At 39.7% G+C, this 23,075-nt stretch overlaps 1 protein-coding gene across 4 annotated transcripts in view; it reads right to left on the minus strand.

Annotated features, from left to right (window-relative positions):
• The window catches only part of ERCC4 (ERCC excision repair 4, endonuclease catalytic subunit), a 42,343-nt gene extending 20,218 nt beyond the window's left edge, over positions 1-22,125 (minus strand). For 3 of the 4 annotated variants that reach the window (XM_081556402.1, XM_081556401.1, XM_081556400.1), the window contains exons 1-7: positions 21,885-22,125; positions 20,098-20,278; positions 8,529-8,724; positions 7,235-7,442; positions 4,825-5,005; positions 3,721-3,849; positions 1,402-1,512 (exon numbers count right to left, since the gene is read on the minus strand). In XM_081556402.1, coding sequence (XP_081412528.1) covers positions 1,402-1,512; positions 3,721-3,849; positions 4,825-5,005; positions 7,235-7,442; positions 8,529-8,724; positions 20,098-20,278; positions 21,885-22,091 — 1,213 coding nt within the window. In that variant the 5' untranslated portion in view covers positions 22,092-22,125. Of the gene's footprint in view, positions 1-1,401; positions 1,513-3,720; positions 3,850-4,824; positions 5,006-7,234; positions 7,443-8,528; positions 8,725-20,097; positions 20,279-21,592; positions 21,827-21,884 lie in introns of those variants that run through there. The other variant, XM_081556403.1, reaches the window with a different exon arrangement.
• Between the last annotated feature and the right edge of the window lie 950 nt (positions 22,126-23,075).

Raw genomic sequence — 23,075 nt, forward strand, 5'->3', positions numbered from 1 at the left:
GTTAGTATCTTCAATGTATAAAAAGCTGAGACAGACTAAGGACACACCTTAAACCAGCAAAGGAAACTAACACAATTCACAGAAGAAGAAATGCATCTGAGAAAATACCGAGTTCCCAAAACATCAAAATTTCAAACTAGATAAAACATTTTTCTCTAATCAAATTGATAAAACTGTTGTACATATGTGATACATGCAGATACACACAAATATATACAGCATCTTCAGTCAATGCTAGCTAGGTGAAAAAGAGACAAGGTCTTATACTTCCAAAAGAAATGACAATTGATAAAAAAAAAAAAGAAAAAAAAACTTTCTATATATCAATGTGGTAATATGTTTTGAGAACTTTGAAAATGTCAGTATCATTTGACTCATTAATTCTACATCTGGAATTAATCTACTTACAGTGTTATATCTATAACAACATGAAACAGAAAATACACAGAAGAAAACCAGGAAGGAACTATGTCAGGGTTAACAGTGGCTGTGAGACATAATTTTTCCCTTCTCTTTTTTCTTTATACTTTTCACTTTGTCTAAGTGGGTATGTATGACTTAGGGTCATAAATGACAGCACCATATGTTCAGTGATAATATCACAGCATAATACTCATATAAGGACTCTGTGCTTGCCTTTAGTGCTTTATAGGCGTCAAAGTCTCAATAGATATTCTTTAAAATTTAGTTTTATTTTTTATTTGGTTTTATTTTAAAAACTTAGCTCAGGTTCAGTCTATGGTGCTAATCTACTAGTATACTCATGTTTGAAGAGAGTAGCCCTAAAACTTGGAATTTCTTTAGGGCTAGGCCAATGTTACTCCATAGTCCAATTAAGGTTTCTTTGAAAAGACTTGCTGACAACTTAAAACATAAGCCCATTAGCTTTCTCCTTGGGGATTCCAGACTTTAAGCCTCCACATATATGTGGAGATTAGCTGCATCTTTTATTTTTTTTAATTGAAGTCTAGTTGATTTATAATGTTGTGTTAATTTCCACTGTACAGCAAAGTGACTCAGGTATATACATATATACATTCTTTTTAATATTCTTTTCCTTTACAGTTTATCACAGGATATTGATTTGAGTTCCCTGTGCTATATAGTAGGACCTTGTTGTTTATCCATTCAATATATAATAGTTGATTAGCTGCATCTTTAAATAGAAGTTTTCCCAAGAACTCAACCAGTAAAACAACCTGCTTTCACGAACATACAATGACTGAACTTGGAGAAAACCATCCAATAAACAGAAAGGAAGTTGTCAAAGATTTCGGTGATGTGGCACTTGTTCTTATTCTATAGACAAAATAATAGTGTTAAGTTATTTTTAAAGAGCTAATCAAAAGGACTCATTTGCCAGATTTTGAAGGCCAATGTCATCATCTCCTTTTTTCCTACCTGGACCACCAAGGACTTCACTCTCCTTATTCTCTGCCTCAATTTCCTTCAAAACTTCTGTGAGTGCTTCCCACTTTGGGTTGCTTTCTAGGACCAGTTCCTTTTTTGTTTCTGTGTAGAAATAAATGGTAATCTCATTCTATGTGATAATGTTTATCCATAAAGTATTACAAAGGCTTTGAAAACAATAACACAGGCATCGTTCTATAAGCCCATTCCTTTGAGCTTCCTTCATAATGCTCTAAAGAGAGAATCTCGATTCTTGAGAAGGTCTCCTTATGGTCTAAATGAAGACATTTCAAACTCAGATTAACATAGGCTCCATAATGCCTTGACAGAAAGTCATATGCATGGTCACTAATAAGAGATGATTATGTGTCAATTGTCAACTGTGATGTTATATATAAACTGCTGCACAAAATAAAGGAATTAGTACAGAATTATTTATTTTTATTATTATTTATTATTTCTAAATAATTTTATTATTTCTAAAATCTCCATGATTTTCCTAATGTTGAACACAAGATATAAGCAGACAACAGCTGGTAAAGAATCCACCTGCAACGCAGGAGACCACGGTTCTATTCCTGGGTTGGGAAGATCTGCTGGAGAAGGGATAGGCTACCCACTCCAGTATTCTTGGGCTTCCCTGGTGGCTCAGCTGGTAAAGAATCTGCCCGCAATGTGGGAGACCTGGGTTTGATCCCTGGGTTAGGAAGAAGATCCCCTGGAGAAGGGAAAGGCTACCCACTCCAGCATTCTGGCCTGAAGAATTCCATGGACTGTATAATCCATGGGGTGGCAAAGAGTTGGACATGACTGAGCGACTTTCACTTTTATGTCTTAAAAAGCCAACAATATTCACTATATATTTATTATAATAGTTACAGAAGAGTGTGAAATAGAATCCATTATTTGCCTCATTCTAGTACCTCTGTTTTCTAAAAGCTAAAAAGAAAATTCTTCAAGAGATGGGAATACCAGACCACCTGACCTGCCTCTTGAGAAATCTGTATGCAGGTCAGGAAGCAACAGTTAGAACCAGACATGGAACAACAGACTGGTTCCAAATAGGGAAAGGAGTACATCAAGGCTGCATAGTCACCCTGCTTATTTAACTTATATGCAGAGTACATCATGAGAAATGCTGGGCTGGATGAAGCACAAGCTGGAATCAAGACTTCCAGGAGAAATATCAATAACCTCAGATATGCAGATGACACCACCCTTATAGCAAAAAGTGAAGAAGAACTAAATAGTCTCTTGATGAAAGTGAAAGAGGAGAGTGAAAAAGTTGGTTTAAAGCTCAACGTTCAGAAAACTAAGATCATGGTATCCAGTCCCATCACTTCATGGGAAATAGATGGGAAACATGGAAACAGTAACAGACTTTATTTTCTTGGGCTCCAAAATCACTGCAGATGATGACTGTAGCCACGAAATTAAAAGACACTTTTTCCTTGGAAAAAAAGTTATGACCAACCTATACAGCACATTAAAAAGCAGAGACATTACTTTGCCAACAAAGGTCTGTCTAGTCAAAGCTATGGTTTTTCCAATAGTCATGTATGGATGTGAGAGTTGGACTATAAAGAAATCTGAGCACTGAAGAATTGATGCTTTTAAACTGTGGTGTTGGAGAAGACTCCTGAGAGTCCCTTGGACTGCAAGGAGACCCAGCTAGTCCATCCTAAAGGAAATCAATCCTGAATATTCATTGGAAGGACTGATGCCGAAGCTGAAGCTCCAATACTTTGGTCACCTGATGTGAAGAACTGACTCACCTGAAAAGACCCTGATCCTGGGAAAGATTGAAGGTGGGAGGAGAAGGGGAGGACAGAGGATGAGATGATTGGATGGCATTACTGACTCAATGGACATGAGTTTGAGTAAACTGTGGGAGTTGGTGATGGACAGGGAGGCCTGGCGTGCTGCAGTACATGGGGTAGCAAAGAGTCAGACATGACTAAGTGACTGAACTGAACTGAACTGAAACGGGATGTTAAAACAGTCCACTAAGACCTTAAGTGCCCAAATAGTAATTATTCTGAAGTTAAAAAAATAAAACAACCATTCCTATGTAGTAGTAAGAATACTTTTGATTGATACTGGTATTTGTTATTTGGAATCCCCTAGCAATGAATCCATTCCAAATATTTTTTAACATACATCACATGTTACATGTAACAAGTAATTAAATGTAGTCACATATTTTTCACACACTCGAAGGAGATTTAAAGTTATACTGTAACTTGATAAGCATTTCCACACCAAATATGTAAAAAAAGACATGTTTGAAGACTTAATCATACAAGATACCTTGTTCTTCTTTAATCTCCAGTTTTTCAGGCAGGTTGCTTTTTTTACTCATTTTTGCATCTGGAACATGATATACCCTTGCTCGAGCATTTACAAACATTGAGGTGCTGGAGTCAAGAAAGAGCCAACCTAACATAAAAAGTTAGAAAAAAATAAAAGCCTTCAATTTATGGGTAACTTCAGAGAATCTCTGATGGTCACATGACCTGTATATCAACCAGTCACCAGCTTGTTCATCTCCCAATCACACCTCCTTGGTTATGGTCTCTGTCGCTGTTCAGCTAGACTGGTGGTTTTCAAAGTGCAGCCTACAGATCTCTGGGGGCCCCCAAGATGTTTTCAGGAGGGTGGTCTGTGACCTCAAAACTACTCTCATACTATTACTGAATTTCCCCCACTGTGTTGACATTTCTAATGATGGTGCAAAAGCATCGGTGGGTTATATGCTGCTGGTGCCCAAGCACAGATGAAAGCAGTGGACCCAAAGTTCACTAGCCATCAATGTATCCTCAACACTGTGCATCTGTAGTTTACGACTCAAGAATGTCCCTGGTGAAGCAATAAGAAATATTAATTGTATTAAATCTTGGCACCAGGAGCCCCTGGGCCACACTTTACAAATCACTGGCCTTGCCAGTCAGTGAGAAAGGTCACACTAATGAGGGAAGAATGTGACTGGTAGAAAATCCAGTTGGTGGACAGTAGCATATGTATGTTTCCCTACAAATCTCTTCTTCTCATTCTTTGGCTAATGAAACTCCATATTCCCTTGCCGTTTCTTTGGGGAAATGAATTTTAAGTTCATAACTACTAAACTTTCAGAATACAACCTATTTCTAAGCTGGGGACTGCCTGTGATATATGGTCTTTTCTAGAAATAAAACTGCCTGGAATGGATATGAATATTTATTAATATACAGAAGTAGGTGGAAACATTAGCTATCAATAAAACCTACATCCCTGTGCTATGAACATAAAACGTAATTTGACATCTCAGTATACCATGAAGTTGAATACAGCACTCCCCACACCTGACTCCCCAACAAAATCTAGTACTTCATTCAAATCAGCTCCTAGAATAACATTAGTATTTTTATCTCCCACCTGAATTCTGACCAAATGCTTTCTCTGTTGCTCTGAGAGATTCCAGAAGATTAAGAAATGTGACACAATCATACTGAGAGAGATACTGCAGCAGGGTTCGTAATATCTTCAAATCCTGAACCAAGGATTTAGTCTTGGCTCCAAGCTGGTGCCACAAAGGATCTAAGTAATGGCGAATTGTCTAAAACAAGAATAAAATACTGCTAAGAGACAGTCAATATAGCTATTATTAATACAAATGATACTGACAACAAACATTAGCCCTTGTATACCTAAAAATGGTTAAAATGGTAAATTTTGTTATGTAAGCTTTACCACATGGTTTAAATAAATAAAAAACAAAAAACATTATCTCCCAAGGAAGTGGATAGAAATTTAAGTTCGTAAGACTCAGAACGTTCTAATTAGAACGTCTAATTTTTCAAATGTAAAGCTGAGTGTCATCACTACAATCTTTATGATCAGATACAGTCAATTCATAATTACCCACATTTACATTATTAGGAGACAAAGGTCCTGATAAACATCAGATAATCAATTATTCACTTTTATGCAGAATCAAAGCAAGTAATTCGGATACACTTAATTTCTGCCAAGTCCTGAATGGATAGAGATGTGAGAGCCAGTTGGATAATGAAGCAGAAGATATAAACTAGGGAAACTACATGGTATCAAATTAGTATCAGTAGACCTTGGTTTGCTGCTATAAAAGATGTGTTTATTATTTTTTTAAAGTGTGATTCAAGGATGAGAAAATATTTAACAACCAATTAAATCTGAATACTTTTTAAGATCCTAAAAAATTGTCTAAAACACAGAACAGCTTTATGTATATCCTATGTAGGTATGTATATATCCACAGCTATATATATGCATGTCTCCTTCACAAGCTGATTCTGTAACTAAAAGGGATAATGCAGCATGATTCAGAAGCAGTTTCACTACAAGGCATCTTATCTAACACATTTAATATTGAATGGAAGTAATATTTAGAAGACCAAATAATCTACTGTCCAAACTGGAACTCTTATAAAAATGAAATGACACTATTAATAATTACTCCAGGACAATAGGCAGACACTGTGACTGTCCTAGATAAAATGGGACATATAAGTCTTTTGTATATCGTCTTTTGTAAAAATCATCTACACGCCTGTTTTCTAAGACCATTAACAAAACTTAAATTTTCTAACAAACGCAAATTATGCCTGTATTTTGTTTTGGTTATGAGATGAATACGTAAAACAATACTTTGACTTTCACTGGCCAGGGGATGATTTATAGAAATTTAGTGCAAAGCATACCTGGCTATATTTTGTTTTTCTAGGTACAAATACGGGGACTTCCCTGGTAGCTCAGTGGCAAAGAATCTGCCTGCAGTGCAGGAGACCTGGGTTTAATCCCTGGGTTGGAAGATTCCCTGGAGAGGAAATGGGAACCCACTCCAGTATTCTTGCTTAGGAAATCCCATGGACAGAGAAGCCTGGCAGACTACAGTCCACGGAGTCACAAGAGTTGGACACAACTTAGTGACTAAACCACCACCACACAGATATATGTACCATTAGAAGAATGTGAGAGGTGTTTTGGGTATACTAGGCACTAAATTAAAATAAATTTTAAAAACAGAGGCACAAAACACATGGAATGGCTTTTATGCATCATTATTTCACAGCAAAAAGACTTTCTCTGGAAGAATCAGAAAAATAAGGACTTAAATTTTTCCCTTTTAAAAATCACTATGCATTATTTTCAATGACGAGATTGATTCAGAGTTTGAAAGAAATTGATTCAGAGTTTGAAAGAAAAGAACTTGTCTACAAAAATATGAAAAAAAAGCTGCCTGGAATTTTTTTTTAGTTTTTTCTAGACATACAATTCGATCTTGGACATTTATGTACATGTATTAATATTAATCTATGATGAAAAAATTAGTTGAAATAAACATTCCTAGAGCTACAGTCTTACCATTTTCTCACTTCAGAATGTAATTTTAAGACAGAGCAAAATCACCTTCCTCAGTAATCAAAACTCATCCAAATTATTTTTATTCCAAATAAGAGATCATAAATACTGAAGCATTCTTATGTACACTCTTCTACCTGTAGATATTCAAATGTTGTCATTTCAGAGCAAAAGGTTATTCATTGTTCCCTAACATATACTTAAAAAAAAAGAGATAATCATTGTATAACTGCAAAAATCGGAATTATGCTTAGATGCCAATCAATGTATTTGACTACAAATTACTTTCCAGTAAACCAAAGAAGATATACTTTAAATCACCTCCAACTTAATTTTAAAATGACAACAAATTCCTACTGAAAACATTATAAATATTAAAATAACTTGCATACTTAAAAATTAAAACATCACAAACAGAGCTTAAAAAGGGAGAGAAATAGAGTACCTTGTCAAAAGGTTTTCCAATAGCATTTTCTAAAGATAAATCTTCAACTTCAAGCGACGGGTTATGGCATTTTAATTCCTTTAAACAGGCATTTAAAATGTCCAGAATAGCAGTCTGTATAGCAAGCATGGCAGGTGTCATAGAAACATGAATTTCTACGACTTCGGGTTTATGCAGTTCTAAAAACGAGTTTACTGCTACATGGAACCTAAAAAGACAAACATTTTAAAATATTTTCAGGAGTTGTAGGAGCTCTGTGTTTCTGGTCTCAGTTTAATACTCTAACAGCTTTTTGTAAATGGACTGTAAGAAGATCAAACCACTCAATTCTAAAGGAAATCAGTCCTGAATATTCATTGGAAGGACTGATGCTGAAGCTGAAAATCCAATACTTTGGCCACCTGATGTGAAGAACTGACTCAATTGAAAAGACCCTAATGCTGGGAAAGATTAAGGGCAGAAGGGGAAGGAGCAGCAGAGAATGAGACGGTTGGATGGCATCATCAACTCAATAGACATGGATTTGAGCAAACTCGGGGAGATAGTGAAGGACAGGGAAGCCTGGTGTGCTGCAGTCCACTGGCTCGCAAAGAGTCAGACATGACTTAGCGACCGAACAACAACAAATGTCATTAAGAAGCAAAACGGAAAGCCAAGTGACCGTGTGTTTAGGATTACTTTTAACCTCTATAAATGGAGGTATTATTCAAATAAGGCAAGGGCCAGGGATTGAATCCAGGTTTCCTGCACTGCAGGGAGATTCTTTACCGTCTGAGTCACCAGGGAAGCCTTAACATATCCATATAACCACCCTTTTCTAGATTCTTTTCCCATATGGGTCATTAAAGAGCACTGAGTAGAGTTCCCCGTGCTATACAGTAAGTCCTTATTAGCCATCTATTTTATATGTAGTAATGTATGTCAGTCCCATCTGCCAATTTATCCCATTCTCTTCCCTGCTGCTGATGGGTAATTTTCAAAGTGGAAGTTAGAATCTTAGCCAGTAAATCTGTAGTTCACCTAATGCTGTTGTACACATGAGCCTCCAGATCCCTAGGGATTTCACTAAATGGACAAGAAAGTGGTGGCCCTGGGCTACCAGAAAAATAACTATCAAATCTCTCTTTCCTATTAAAAGAATCACAAATGTGGTGACCATTTATCTATACTTGGGGGCATTGTTATAAACCTGACTAGCATGTGTCAAGTGTAGTGACAGTAAATATTACATTAAAGTGTGAAATTAAAGTACAACAGGTTCTCTTGCAGAAATTGGTCACATAATGCTATTTACCTTGGCCACAGATACAGCTTCCTTACGAAAAGATTTCTCATCACTCTTTCCACGTGACAAAAGCCGGTGTCAAAGGCAACAGCGTTGTCTGTGAAGGCTTTAATAAAACCACGTTTGTTTTTCTGTCGAAAGAGGCGCAAGATGAATGCTTCTTGACAAGACTCGATTATTCTGTGAGCTCTATATACCAAGATGCCTGAGGAGGGAAAAATCATAATTTAGAGTGCACAAAAGACATGTCATTTTTATGTTTGCTTTCACTTATTCATCACAGTTTCCCTGAATGCCTTATTTGAGCATAGGCAAGCTATTCTAGGCTGAGATACAGCCACAAACAAAACACGAAAAGCTGTCCTGTGGCATTTACAATAAGTAATATAAGTAAGATATTTAGTTGTTATAAGGGATAAGTGCTGAGGGGAAAAAGTGAATCAGAGGACGACAAGGAGTATGTGTAAGAGGTGGTGGTTTGCAATTTACTTACTTATTTAATCTTTTGAAAAAAGTTGTAGTTGATATACAATATTATACTTACAGGTATATAATACAGTGATTCACAATTTTGAAAGGTTTTACTCCATTTATAGCTATCATAGAAGATTGGCTATATTGTCCATGTTGTACGATACATCCTTGTGGCTTATTTTATACCTAATAGTTGTATTTACTAATACTTTATCCCAATATTGCCCCTTTCTTCCCTCTCCCCATTGGTAACACTAATATGTTCTTTTTTTTTCAACTTCTTTGACCAGGGGTCATGACCCCTGCAGTTGAAGCATGGAGTCTTAACCACTGGACAGTCCATGAATTTGTTCTTTGTTTATCTGCAAGTTTGCTTCTTTTTCAGTCATATTCACTAGTTTGTTGTATTTTTTAGGATTTGCAATTTCAGATAGCGTATGCCTCACTGAAATCTTAAGTGAGTAAAGGCTGGATGGAGATGAGAGGGTGAGCCTTGTGACCATGTGGGGCAAAAGAGTTCCAGCCAAAGGAAGGGTAAGAGCAAAGGCCCTGAGGTGGGGTGTGTCTGACCTGGTGGAGGAAGAATTTCTCAAAGTCAAGTGGGCCATTTATTCTTTTATATGTGAATCAAATGTGAACTTTGCAAAATAGCTGTCTTTCAGAAGTCTGGGCAACATTTGCTTCACTTATTATAAGAATTCAACTTTCAGAATCAGAGTATATTCTACTGAAAGATAAATTAGTCTATTTGAAATAAAAATCTTAAAAAAAACGCGTAAACGTCTGTTTTGTGGGGTGGATGTGACAATGACACCTCTGAATTGCAAAAACAAGGATATACACATGTTTCTTTAATTATAAAAACAGAGTTCTGGACCAGATGATTTCTCATGTGTATATATCATACACACATGCCTCTGTGGTGCAGTAGGATTGGTGGGAAATTAGAGACAGACATGAAATGACATGAGTGCACAGATGTCAATTATTCTATGACAATCTCGTCTTTTAGACCTAAACCAAGCTAGGTACCATATATATTTGCTGTAAACTCACTGGCATGTTTTTGCTCCCATTCTCATCATTCCTGGGATCTGGAAAATGACGATGGTAACCCATGACTCCTAGCAGTTCAATAGACTCAATTCAGATTCTACTATTTTGGTGTTTAAAATTTAGATTGAGATAGATGGAGCTGAAACTTATCCTAGCCAAGCAAAGTGCTTTTCAAAGACAGTAAAAACAAACAGTGCTAAGTAGAAATTTGTAGACAAAGGATTTTCAATGACACCAGTAGATGTTGTTGTTGTTTAGTTGCCCAGTCATGTCTGACTCTTTTGCGACCCCACGGATTACGATTTTCCAGATAAGAATACTGGAGTGGGTTGCCACTTCCTTTTTCCAGGGGAAGCCAACACCAGTATATGTGTACAACTAATTTACTACTCAGAAAATACTCAGTACCTAGCAGTTGGGTTTTTCCAAGTATGCTTCTGGGCCACAGTTGTGGTCCTGGACGAAATAGGACATGAAAGTTAGAAATAATAAAAATAGACTTCTAAAGAAAAGGTGAATCTCAAGTTAAGAAAATGGTGTGCTCCATTCTCTTGGAAGCCAGAAGAAGGAGGGAGAAGAGAAGTATATTCTATCCCAGCCCTAAGCACTGGGCTTAGGCTTTTTTATAGACTTTCATTTCATTTAATCCTCATAATAATTCTATGGGGTAGGTATTACTATGGAGATCAGGAAAGAGAAGAAACTTGACCATGGTCACCCTACAAGTAAATGGAGGCCGAAGGTTCCAAATCATGAGTGTCTGAGAACACAGCCATGTTCTTGCTATTAGGTAACATCATCTGAGGACCATGCACCCCTCCCCCTTAAAAAAGTACAAGTAAGTTAGGTTTCTGGGTGCAATTCTAGTGCCACATTTTTGCATCTCATTTTGCTGCACAGTAATTATTTCTTTACACCTATCTCCTCCTGCTTGGGCACAAGATCATTGTAAGAAGTAATCAGAGAGTGCTTACTATGTGCCATGCATAATGCAAAGAATTTCATATACCTGATGTCAGTTCACCCTCACAATAATCCTAGGAGGAAGGAGAGAAAACTGAGCCACACAGAAATGGAGAAACTTGCCCAAGGTCACACAGCTGGCACGTGGTGACGGTGAGCTCAAACCCAGAGGCCACCTAACTCAGAAGAGCACCCTGCCATCTCATCACCTTTGTCTTCAGCACCTATCTCATTCCTGTCAAGTAAGGGACCACTGGCAAGTGAAATCTTTCCTAACATTTAACGTTAAAAATGACATACAGTCTGAATGACGATAAAGCTGAATTACAGCACTGGGTATGCAAATCTAACATGTAACTTTTTTTTTCCCTTTAAGTTTCCCAAGGAAAGTGTGTTATGAGGTCTATTTAGAGATGTCAGAATATGCTTTAACAATGAAAGGATCCTGTTTCCCTATATGTTTGAAAGCATAATCTGGGGAGATATTTTCACAGTTCTCCCACTACTGAGAAGTCATGTTGGCAGGGATGCCTAGGGTGGGTGCAGTGATGCTAAGAGCTAGTGACAGGAACAAGCTAGGGCTGGTGCATTAGGATTTCCCAGGGGGTTACATGCTCCTAGGACACTGGTCTGTAACAGCTGTGTTGAAAGCTTCTACACGGGCTGGGAGAATATGGGGGATAGGTGATGATCCCAGGGGTTGCAGCATTTGAAGGGATTCATTTCTGCGGCTCATTTGCATTCTTTTCAGCCAAGGAGCAGTAACAGCTCCAGCTTCATTATTGGCTGGGAATCAATCAGAAATGGGAATGGCATTTTAATTAGGAACCACCTATAAACTACTCTTTGCATAGTCCTTGGATTCAGATTACTCTGTCTAATCAGGTTGAACTGTTACTGGGAGTCACAGAGTAATACTGACATCTAGTGGTCATTTCAATACTTTTTTCCATTTAATCAATTTAAGTAAAGCTAAATTTATAAGAAACCAGCAAGCAGTAAAATATTTTACAATGTATCAAGATTTCGGGCTATACAAAGCCTTTCTTTTTTTGCTATTATCTATTATTTATTATGTACCATGTACTGTACTAAACAATTATATTTATTTTACTTCATTTAGTCCTTATGATAACTTCACAAGGCACTATTTTCTCAATGTAAGCACTGAGACAACTGAGACTTGTGAAATTTAAGTAACCTGCTTGCAAGCAGTGGCGTTACCCTTCAAAGTCAAATGAGTCTGACCCTAACGGTATAGCCTTGCCACAGCTTGTAACTGATAAATATAAAAGTACAGCAAAACTTTCCATCAATCAGTTCACTATGAACCATATAAAACATTGATTCAGGGCTTTCCTGGTGGCTCAGTGGTAAGAACCAGCCTGCCAGTGAAAGAGACACAATTTCAATCCCTGATATGGGAAGATCCTACATGTCATGGAGTAACTAGGCCAATGCACCGCAACTACTGAGCTTGTGCTCTCGAGCCTGGGAGCCACAACTACTGAAGCCCGTGTGGCCCAGAGCCCATGCTCCACAAGAGAAGACACCACAGTGAGAATCAGCCCACACACCACAACTATGGGGTAGCCCCTGCTCAAAGCAACTAGAGAAGAGGCCACTCAGCAACGAAAACCCAGCACAGCCAAAAACAAATCAATACAATTATAAAGTATTACAAATGACATTTTCATTAAAAAAATATTCATTCATACATTTATTCATCAAATATTTCCTGAGGGTCTTCGAGGCTCAGGGCAATGTGTTAGATATAGTAGGAAGGACAATTATGAATTCCAGCACCTCTCTGCCCTTCAGAAGTTCATTAAAGACCACAGTATATACATACATCATTCACCCAACATATATGTGTTTGGTATCTACTATGTACCAGTTACTAAGCCTAGGATGAAGTTGTTCCTTACTCTTAGGAGGCTTGCCATCTCATGAGCGATACAGACAAACAGGCAAATACAGTGTGGTGTTCTGAAGTGCTCTGACTGGGGAGGAGCACAGGGTAACCTGGGAGGACAGAGGCAGGGCCCCTAAATGATTTTTGGGGAAATCAGAAAAGGTTTCCCAAAGGACAAACAACAGTGAAAAATGATTCCATCTCTACATTAATTCTGGCTACCATTAAACCATTCTTCTCAAAATAATTAAGCAACTGCTTAATTTCAATCATGGGAGATAGTTGGGATCAAGATGGTGGAGTTTGAAGGCTCTGAGCTCACCACCGTTCCACCCACCATGAACACCTCAAAACTACAATGACATACAGAGCAACTCTCTCTCAGAATGACCTGTAGACCAGCAGAACGGCTCTCCTACAACCAAGGCTATGGAGAAAGAACCCCAGGGAGTCTGACAGGAGGGGAAGAAAAGAGATCTCATTGGGACCCACAGCCCCAGTGGGTGGCCCAGAGGAGGGAGATCTCGCAGGCTCAGGGATCCTCTCTGAAGAGTGAGGGGTTTGAGCCCCACATTGGGTACCAGTGGTCCAGCACTGGGAAGACGAGCCCCCTTGGCTAGTTTGGAAACCAGTGGGGCTTACCAGTGGGGTGCAGGAAACCTAGACTCCACTCTTGAAGAGAGCAAGTATGCATAGACGTCTCAGCAGAGGCAGCAGACTGAAAGCTGTCTGGGGCTCCAGCTGCCACGCAGGACCCTGCCACCCCTTCCACCCCACCAGCCTGTACCGGGCTCCTGCTCCGGCCCCTCCTGCCCCAGCCCTATCCCCCAACAAGGCAGCTCCACCAGTGCACCCTCAGAGAAGATGCAGTCTGTGCTCTCTTCAGATCCAGGTCTCCCACCAAAACCACTCGTGGGGCACACAGACTGCAAAGGACACACCCACACAGGGACATGGATTCAAGATTGGGATGGGTAACTGTGTTGCCTAACTTCATAGGGACAATCAGAGAAAGTCAAGTAAAATAAGAATATAGAAGAATATGTTCCAAACAAAAGAGCAAGATAAAATTCCGAGGAAAAAACCCTAATGAACAGAGATAAGTAATTTACCTGATAAAGAGTTTAAAGTAAAAGTCATAAAAATGCTCACTGAACTTAGGAAACTCAGCAGTGGCCAAAGGACTGGAAAAGGTCAGTTTTCATTCCAATCCCAAAGAAAAGCAATGCCAAAGAATGCTCAAACTACCGCACAATTGCACTCATCTCACACGCTAGTAAAGTAATGCTCAAAATTCTCCAAGCCAGGCTTCAGCAATACGTGAACCATGAACTTCCAGACGTTCGAGCTGGTTTTAGAAAAGGCAGAGGAACCAGAGATCAAATTGCCAACATCCGCTGGATCATCGAAAAAGCAAGAGAGTTCCAGAAAAACATCTATTTCTGCTTTATTGACTATGCCAAAGCCTTTGACTGTGTGGATCACAAGAAACTGTGGAAAATTCTGAAAGAGATGGAAATACCAGACCACCTGACCTGCCTCTTGAGGAACCTGTATGCAGGTCAGGAAGCAACAGTTAGAACTGGACACGGAACAACAGACTGGTTCCAAATAGGAAAAGGAGTACACCAAGGCTGTATATTGTCACCCTGCTTATTTAACTTATATGCAGGGTACATCATGAGAAACGCTGGGCTGGAGGAAGCACAAGCTGGAATCAAGATTGTCGGGAGAAATGTCAATAACCTCAGATATGCAGATGACACCACCCTTATGGCAGAAAGTGAAGAAGAAATGAAGAGCCTCTTGATGAAAGTGAAAGAGGAGAGTGAAAAAGTTGGCTTAAAGCTCAAAAGCATTCAGAAAACTAAGATCATGGCATCCAGTCCCATCACTTCATGGGAAATAGATGGGAAACAGTGGAAACAGTGGCTGACTTTATTTTTCTGGGCTCCAAAATCACTGTAGATGGTGATTGCAGCCATGAAATTAAGACGCTTACTCCCTGGAAGGAAAGTTATGACCAACCTAGACAGCATATTAAAAAGCAGAGACATTACTTGTCAACAAAGGTCCGTTTAGTCAAGGCTATGGTTTTTTCAGTAGTCATGTATGGATGTGAGAGGTGGACTATAAAGAAAGCTGAGCGCCGAAGAATTGATGCTTTTGAACTGTGGTGTTGGAGAAGACTCTTGAGAGTCCCTTGGACTGCAAGGAGATCCAACCAGTCCATCCTAAAGGAAATCAGTCCTGGGTGTTCATTGGAAGAACTGATGCTGAAGCTGAAACTCCAATATTTTGGCCACCTGGTGCAAAGAGTTGACTCATTTGAAAAGACCCTGATGCTGGGAAAGATTGAAAGCAGGAGGAGAAGGGGACGACAGAGGATGAGATGGTTGGATGGCATCACCGACTCAACGGACATGAGTTTGGGCAAACTCTGGGAGTTGGTGATGGACAGGGAGGCCTGGCGTGCTGCGGTCCATGGGGTCGCAAAGAGTTGGACACGACTGAGCGACTGAACTGACTGACTGACTGAACTTGGGAAAAGAACAGAGGAACACAGTGAGAACTTCAACAAAGAACTAGAAAAATACAAAAAAGAGCCAATCAGAACTAAAAAATACAATAAAGTGAAAAATGCTAGAAGGACGAGCATACTACTCCTAGAAGGACTTAAGTCCTTACTTAAGTAAATTTAAGAAGAGTGGAATTATATCAAGGATCTTTTCCAATCACAACAGTAATGAAACTAGAAATCAATACAGGAAGAAAATGGAAAAATACAAACACATGTAGATAAACAACATGCTACTAAAAAACCAATAGGCCAACAAAGATATCAAATAGGAAATTTAAAAATTCCTTGATATAAATGAAAACAGAAACATAACTTTCCAAAGTCTATCGGATACAGTCAAAGCAGTTCTAAGAGGGAAGTTTAAAGTGATATAGGCCTACCTCAAGAAATACCTCAAGTAAACAACCTAATTTTCCATTTAAAGGAATTAGAAAAAAACAGACATAGCCCAAAGTCAGCAGAAAGAAGAAGATAAAAACCTGAGTGGAAATAGAGACCAAAAAAACCAAACAAACAATAGAAAAGATCAATAAAACTTAGAGTTGTTTTTTTTTGAAAAGACAAAATTGATCCTTTAGCAAGACTCAAGACAAAAAAAAGGGGGGAGGGCCCAAATAAAATTAAAAATGAAAGAGGCAAACTTACAATTGATATCACAGAAATATAAACAGTCATAAGAGAATAATACACTAAGAGTTATACGCTAACAAACTGGACAACCTAGAAGAAATGGATAAACTCCTAGAAACGTACAATCTTCAAATACTGAATCAGAAAAAAATAAAATATCTAAGTAGTAATAAAACTGAATCACTGATAAAAGAAAAATCTAGGGCTAGGAATTCCACCCAACATTATAGGAAAAGTAAATACCTATGCTTCTCATACTATCAAAAAAATCAGAGGATGGAACACCTCAAAACTCATTCTACAAGGTCAGCATTACTCTGATACCAAAACCACACAAAGACACTACAAAAAAGAGAAAATATCCCTGATGAACACAGATGCAAAAATACTCAATAAAATATTAGCAAACTGAATTCAACAATATATAAAAAGGATCACACATCATGACCAAGTGTGATTTATTCCAGGGATGCAAGGACGGTTCAGTATTGAAGCTTGACTTGTGAATATTGAACCATTAACAAAACAAAGGATAAAAATCACATCATCTTCTTAGATACAGAAAATGCATTTGACAAAATTCAACATGGATTCGTGATAAAAACTCTCAACAAAGTTGGATAGAGAGAACACACCTCAGCACAATAAAAGCCATTTTTAACAAAACCACAGCTAATGTTATACTCAATGGTGAAAAGCTGAAAGTTTTTCCTCTAAAATCAGGGACATGACAAGGATGTCCACTTTCCCCACTTCTATTTACCATAGCATTAAAAGGCCTACCCTCAGCAATCAGACAAGAAAAAAGAAATAAAAAGCATCCAAATTGGAAATGAAGAAGTAAAACTATTTCCAGATGACATACTATATATAGAAAACGCTAAAAACTCCATCAAAAAACTTTGAGAATACATAAATTAAGTTGTAGGCTACAAGATTAATATACAGAAATCTGTTGTGTTTCTTTACACTAAGTATTAGGTATCAAAGAGAGAAATCAATACAATCCTTTTTACAACTTAATCAAAAAGAATAAAATACCTAAGAATAAATTTAACCAAGGACATGAAATTGAACTTGGGAAATTTCAAGTTCCCAAGTATTCTGAAAACTATGACACTGATGAAAGAAACTGAAGACAAACGGAAATATATTTTGTTCGTGAACTGGAAGAATTAATATTGTTAAAATGACCATACTTGGGGAGGGAGGTGGGTGGGGGGTCCAGGAAGGGGAACACATGTAAACCTATGGCTGATTCATGTCAATGTATGGCAAAAACTATTACAATATTGTAAAGTAATTAACCCCCAACTAAAATAAATTAAAAAAAAAAAAAAAAATGACCATACTACCTGAAGCTATCTACAGATTTAATGCAATCCAAATCAAAATATCTATGACATTTTTTAAAAAACTAGAACAAATAATCCTAAAATTTCATTGGAACCACAAGACTTCAGACAGCAAAACCAATCTTGAGAGAAACGAGCAACACTGGAGCTATCACCTTCCTTGAGACTATATTACAAAGCTATAGTAATCAAAACAGTATGGTTCTGGCCCCAAACCAGACACATATAAAAATGGAACAAAATAGAAAGCCCAGAAATAAACTCAAGCACATGGTCAATTAATTTACATCACTTCATGGCAAATAGAAAGGGAAAAAGTTGAAGTAGTGACAGATTTTTTCTTGGGCTCCAAAATCACTGCTGACAGTGATTGCAGTCATGAAATTAAAAGACACTTGCCCCTTGGAAGAAAAGCCATGACAAAACTAGACAGCGTATTAAAAAGCAAAAACATCATTTTGTTCACAAAGGTCCATATAGTCAGAGCCATGGTTTTTCCAGTAGTCATGTATGGATGTGAGAGCTGGCCCATAAAGAAGGCTGAGTATCGAAGAACTGATGTTTTTGAATTGCAGTGCTACAGAAGACTCCTGAGAGTCCCTTGGACTGCAAAGAGATCAAACCAGTCAATCCTAAAAGAAATCAATCCTGAATATTCATTGGAAGGACTGATGCTGAAACTGAAGCTCCAATACTTTGGCCACCTGATGCAAACAGCTGATTCACTGGAAAATACCCTTATGATGGGAAAACTGAAGGCAAAAGGAGAAGAGGGCGGCAGAGGACACGATGGTTGGATGGCATCACCAACTCAAAGTACATGAACTTGAACAAACTCTGGGAGATAATGAAGGACAGGGAAACTTGGTGTGTTGCAGTTCATGGTGTCACAGAGTCGGACATGACTTAGTGACTAAACAACCATAACAAAATGGGGAAAAGACTCACTTCAATAAGTGGTGCTGGGAAATCTAGACAGTTACATGTAAAAGAATGAAATCAGAACATTTTTCTCACGCTGTATTAAATAAACTCAAAATGGACTAGAGACCTAAATTTAAGGTCTGAAACCATAAAACTCCTGGAAGACATAGGCAGTATGCTCTCTAACATCTGTCTTAGCAATAATTTTTGAATCTGTCTCTTTAGGCAAGGGAAACAAAAGCAAAAATAATCAAATGAGCCTACACCAAACTAAAAAGCTTTTGCACAGTGAAAGAAGCCAACCAACAAAATGAAAAAGCAACCTACTGAATGGGAGAAGATATTTGCAAACAATATTTCCAATAAAAGATTAATATCCAAAATGTATAAAAATTCATACAAATCAATATCGAAAAAAGAAAAAAACTTGATTAAAACATGGGCAGAGGACCTGAATAGGCATTTTTCCAACACTGGCCAACAGATATAAACAATGAGATATCACTTTGCACCCCTCAGAATGTCTACTGTGAAAAAGACAAGAAGTTATAAGTGATTTTGAGGTTGTGGAAAAAAAGGGACCCTTGTGCACTCTTGGTGGGAATGTAAATTGGTACAGCCACAATGGAAAATGTATGGAGGTTCCTCAAAGAATTAAAAAGAAAAGTACCATATGATCCAGCAACTCCACTCCTGGGTATTTGGAGAAAATAAAAACATTAATTGAAAAAGATATATGCACTGCAATGTTCATAGAAGCATTATCTATAAGATTCAACTGAAGTGTCTGCAAGTAGAGGAATGGATAAAGAAGATGTGCAATATATATATATATATACACACATCTCTCTCTCTCCCCCCAATGGAACATTGCTCAGTCATAATAAAAAATGAAATTTTGCCATTTTCCACAACACGGACGGACCTGGAGGGTATTATGCTAAGAGAAGTAAGTCAGAAAAAGACATATACTGTGTTTTTACTTTTATGTGGGATCTAAAAAATAAAACAAATGAACAAATGTAAAAAAACAGGAACAGACAACAAACTAGTGGTAGCAGTAAGGAGAGGGGTAGGGGAGAAGCAAAATACAAAAAGCGGATCAAGAGGTGCAAACTACTAAGTATAAAAGAAACAAGTTAAGGATGTAACGTACTGCTCAGGGAATACAGTCAATCTTCATAATAAATTTGTATGGAGCATAATCTATAAAATATTGAATTAACTGTGTTATACACCTGAAACCAATGTAACACTGTAAGCGAATGACACTGAAAAAAATTTTTTGAAAATTTCAAATCATGGTTAAAAAAAAATACTCTTTAAGGAGGAAAACCAAACTACTTTAGGGGATATACAAAGAATATTTATAAACATTCAGATCTGATTAGCTTCTAAAAGCAACCGCCAGTCAATTACTAAGCATTGACTGAATATGAGCTTAAAAAACATAGAAATGTCAGTCTTACATTTAGTTTCTTATTCAGGCTATAAATATTTACTGAGCATCCAAAATGTGTCAGGCATTGCGTTAACACCTGGAAGCAAAATGCTGAGCAAAAAAACATCCAATGCTGTTTACAACAGGGTTCTAGTTTATAGAGTTTAGCAGAGGGAACAGACATACATGGGAAAAAAAGAAACTTATATACAAATAACAATATGGTTTCAAATTCTCACCGGTAATTAAATCTGAAGGTATTCTATCAGTCAGGAAATCAACCACAAGTATTCGGCTTGTTGCAAATATCACACCGCCTTGTGTGTATACTTCATAGCGACTGCTACTTGTGATTTCATTTGTTACTCGGCGAGGGAGATGTTCAACTCCTTCTATCTTCAACTGATTGATAAAATACTCCTAAATCAAATTACACTGAATTAGCTGACTATTTAATACAGGGCAGTTTTTAATAGGTTGCAAGTGTTCGTATTTAAAGAGCTTCCCTGAAGGCTCAGAGGTAAAGAATCCGCCAGCAACTCAGGAGACCCGGGTTCCATCTCTGGGTGGGGAATATCCCTTGGAGAAGGAAATGGCAACCCACTTCAGTATTCTTGCCTGGAGAATCCCAGGGACACAGCAGCCTGCTGGGCTTCAGTCCATGGGGTTACAAAGAGTACGACACGACTGAGCACAGCAGAGCAGAGCAGAAGCATTTGTACTTAAAATGACATGCTGCCTTTTTCAGAGATTATGAACTTTATAATGAACATACAAATTAAATTACTACTTAACACCAATCAATCGACATTTACTTAGGGTTTTGTTTTTGTTTTGGGGTTTGCACTAAAGACTCATTGCACTTGAGATGTTTGTTATTAGCAGTTTAACAACAAAAAGACTTTAAAATTCTGGGCTAAAAGACTGCTGCCTAGAAAATACTGCCTGCCAGAGGTGGCTTTGCAGTCACGTGTACCATGTGAGAAGATAACAAGGGAACCCTTTTCCCAGGTGGTGTTTTCGACTATTAGTTCTGTCCTGGTCCCCCCTAGAGGGGATTTCATCATGTCACTGGGACCCTTGGTCCTTCGCATCTTCAGTTAGGTGCCAGTTTTCCTGGGGGGTGCCGGTCGTGCTAAGTCCCAGTAGAGCACTTGGGATACCCAGGTGAATCAGCCTGGTCCCCAGCTCTTAGTTGATCGTCACTCTTCGCAGCTGGCATTTTCCTGTGGCCACCTGCTCTAGATATCTAGGGGCTCATCAGACTTGTCAACCAGGCTGTGACACCTGTCACTATCCCCCAACACAGGCGCATCCTGCTTTCCTCAGTGTCCTCCACTCTCCCTAACCCAGGTACCCTTTCCCAATACCTTCAGCTTCCAGCTCCCTTCCCTTCTGACCCTATGACCCTCGTCCCACCGCCTGGGTGAACCCCCAGTACGTCCTCTTCCCTGCTGAGTTCTCCCCAGCTTCAGCGTCTCCTAAGTCCCCACTCCCCTCAGCGACGCCTCTATCCCCATCACTGTTCCCTTTTAGGGACCTCATTGCTCTGCCTCCAGCAAGTCCCTTAATATCCAACTGCAGGACTGCCTCGTTATTCCCACCCATATCCTCCTCCAAGGATCTCCCCACCCTCTCCAGAGACCTCCGATCCTTCTCCCCACCTCCATCCTCCTCAAATGAACTCCCCTAACTCCTCTCAAAGACCCTGCAACACTCTCAGTGTCCTCGCACCTGTGTCACGGCCCCGCATCTTCCCTCAGGACCCCGCCGCCCTCTCAGGGTCCTGGCGCCTACGTCAGCGTCCGGCAGCCGCCTCGGGACCTCTCCCGCCGTCTCAGCGTTCCCGCACCCGCGCCAGGGGCCTGCATCTACCTCAGGGACCCTTACTCCACGCCCTCCCTCCCGCGTCAGGGCCCCGCATCGCCCTCAGAGGCCTGGCCTTCGCGCGAGGCCTGCGTCCGCTCTGGAGGCTCCCCAGCCCTCTAGGGGTCCCCTCGTCCCCCGCGCCGGCGGCCGGCCGCACCTCCTCGGCCGGCTGCGTGTTGAGCACCAGCACTAGGCATGCCGGGTGGCAATGCAGCCGGAGGAAGTGATAGAGGAGCCGGTCCGCGCCGAGCCCGCGGGCGCACACTACCAGTCCGTCGGCGTCCAACAGTTCCAGCACCAGCTGCCGCTCATATTCCAAGAGCGGCGCCATAGCCGTCGCTCGAGCCGGCGAGCCCAGCTCCATGGGCGCCCTTCCGGGGCCGGGGCCGAAAGTATCCGAAGGAAGCCGAGTCTGAGCCGAGAGTGGGCCGAACTAGGCCGAAGAGAGCCGAGTGTAGCCGAAGGGAGCCGAGTCCGAGACGAAAGCTGCCGAACGTAGCCGAAGAGAGCCGAGCCCTACAGGACGAGAGCTGGCCGAACGCCGCCGAAGAGGAACCTAGAGGAATCGAAGATTCGTGGAGTCGCGGGGAGGTGCTATCACTCTCAACAGGTGTCTGCTGCGGGCTTCAGGTTTCACCTTGTCTATACTTTGGATTTGAGAGTCAGGCGGCCTAGATAGGCTAGAGCGAGAGAGGAGGTGTAAACCCAAGGAACTGAGCTCCCTGACATTGTCCATTGAAAAAGTTCATTGTCAGTCTAAGGATTGCGCTTAGAATTGGTAGCACCTGCTACCCAGGGTGAGGTTTGCTCCTTTCTTTTGCAATGGGCCCCTCTTTAAAATTTTTTTTTGAATAGGCAGAACAGTTTGTTAATCTCAGGCTCTTGTTTCTCTCGAAAGGTGTTGACTATAATTGCTGCTGCTGCTAAGTCGCTTCAGTCGTGTCCGACTCTGTGCGACCCTATGGACTATAGCTTGCCAGGCTCCTCTGTCCATGGGATTCTCCAGGTAAGAATACTGGAGTGGGTTGCTATGCCCTCCTCCAGGGGATCTTACCCACTCAGGGATCGAACCGGGCCTCTTATGTCTCCTGTATTGGCAGGTGGATTCTTAGCTCTGTAAAAAGTCGCAGCCAGGTGTACCTGCTGCAGCCTTGTCTAGTCTTCCACTAGGGGGACACCTAGGTATTTGTTCTGTAGGTAGAAATGCCTGCTAATCTAATTAGAGGAATTCTTTTGTGTCTACGTCCCTTTTTCCCCAACCTTCATTGTTAGAAAATAAAAAATACTGTATAAGTAAGCAAAAATAAAAATCATTTGTTATTCTATTACCAGAAATTACTACTGTAAC

The sequence above is a fragment of the Giraffa tippelskirchi genome, chromosome 13, assembly GCF_054371585.1.
Source record: "Giraffa tippelskirchi isolate mGirTip1 chromosome 13, T2T-mGirTip1v1.2.pri, whole genome shotgun sequence".
Lineage (NCBI taxonomy): Eukaryota > Metazoa > Chordata > Mammalia > Artiodactyla > Giraffidae > Giraffa > Giraffa tippelskirchi.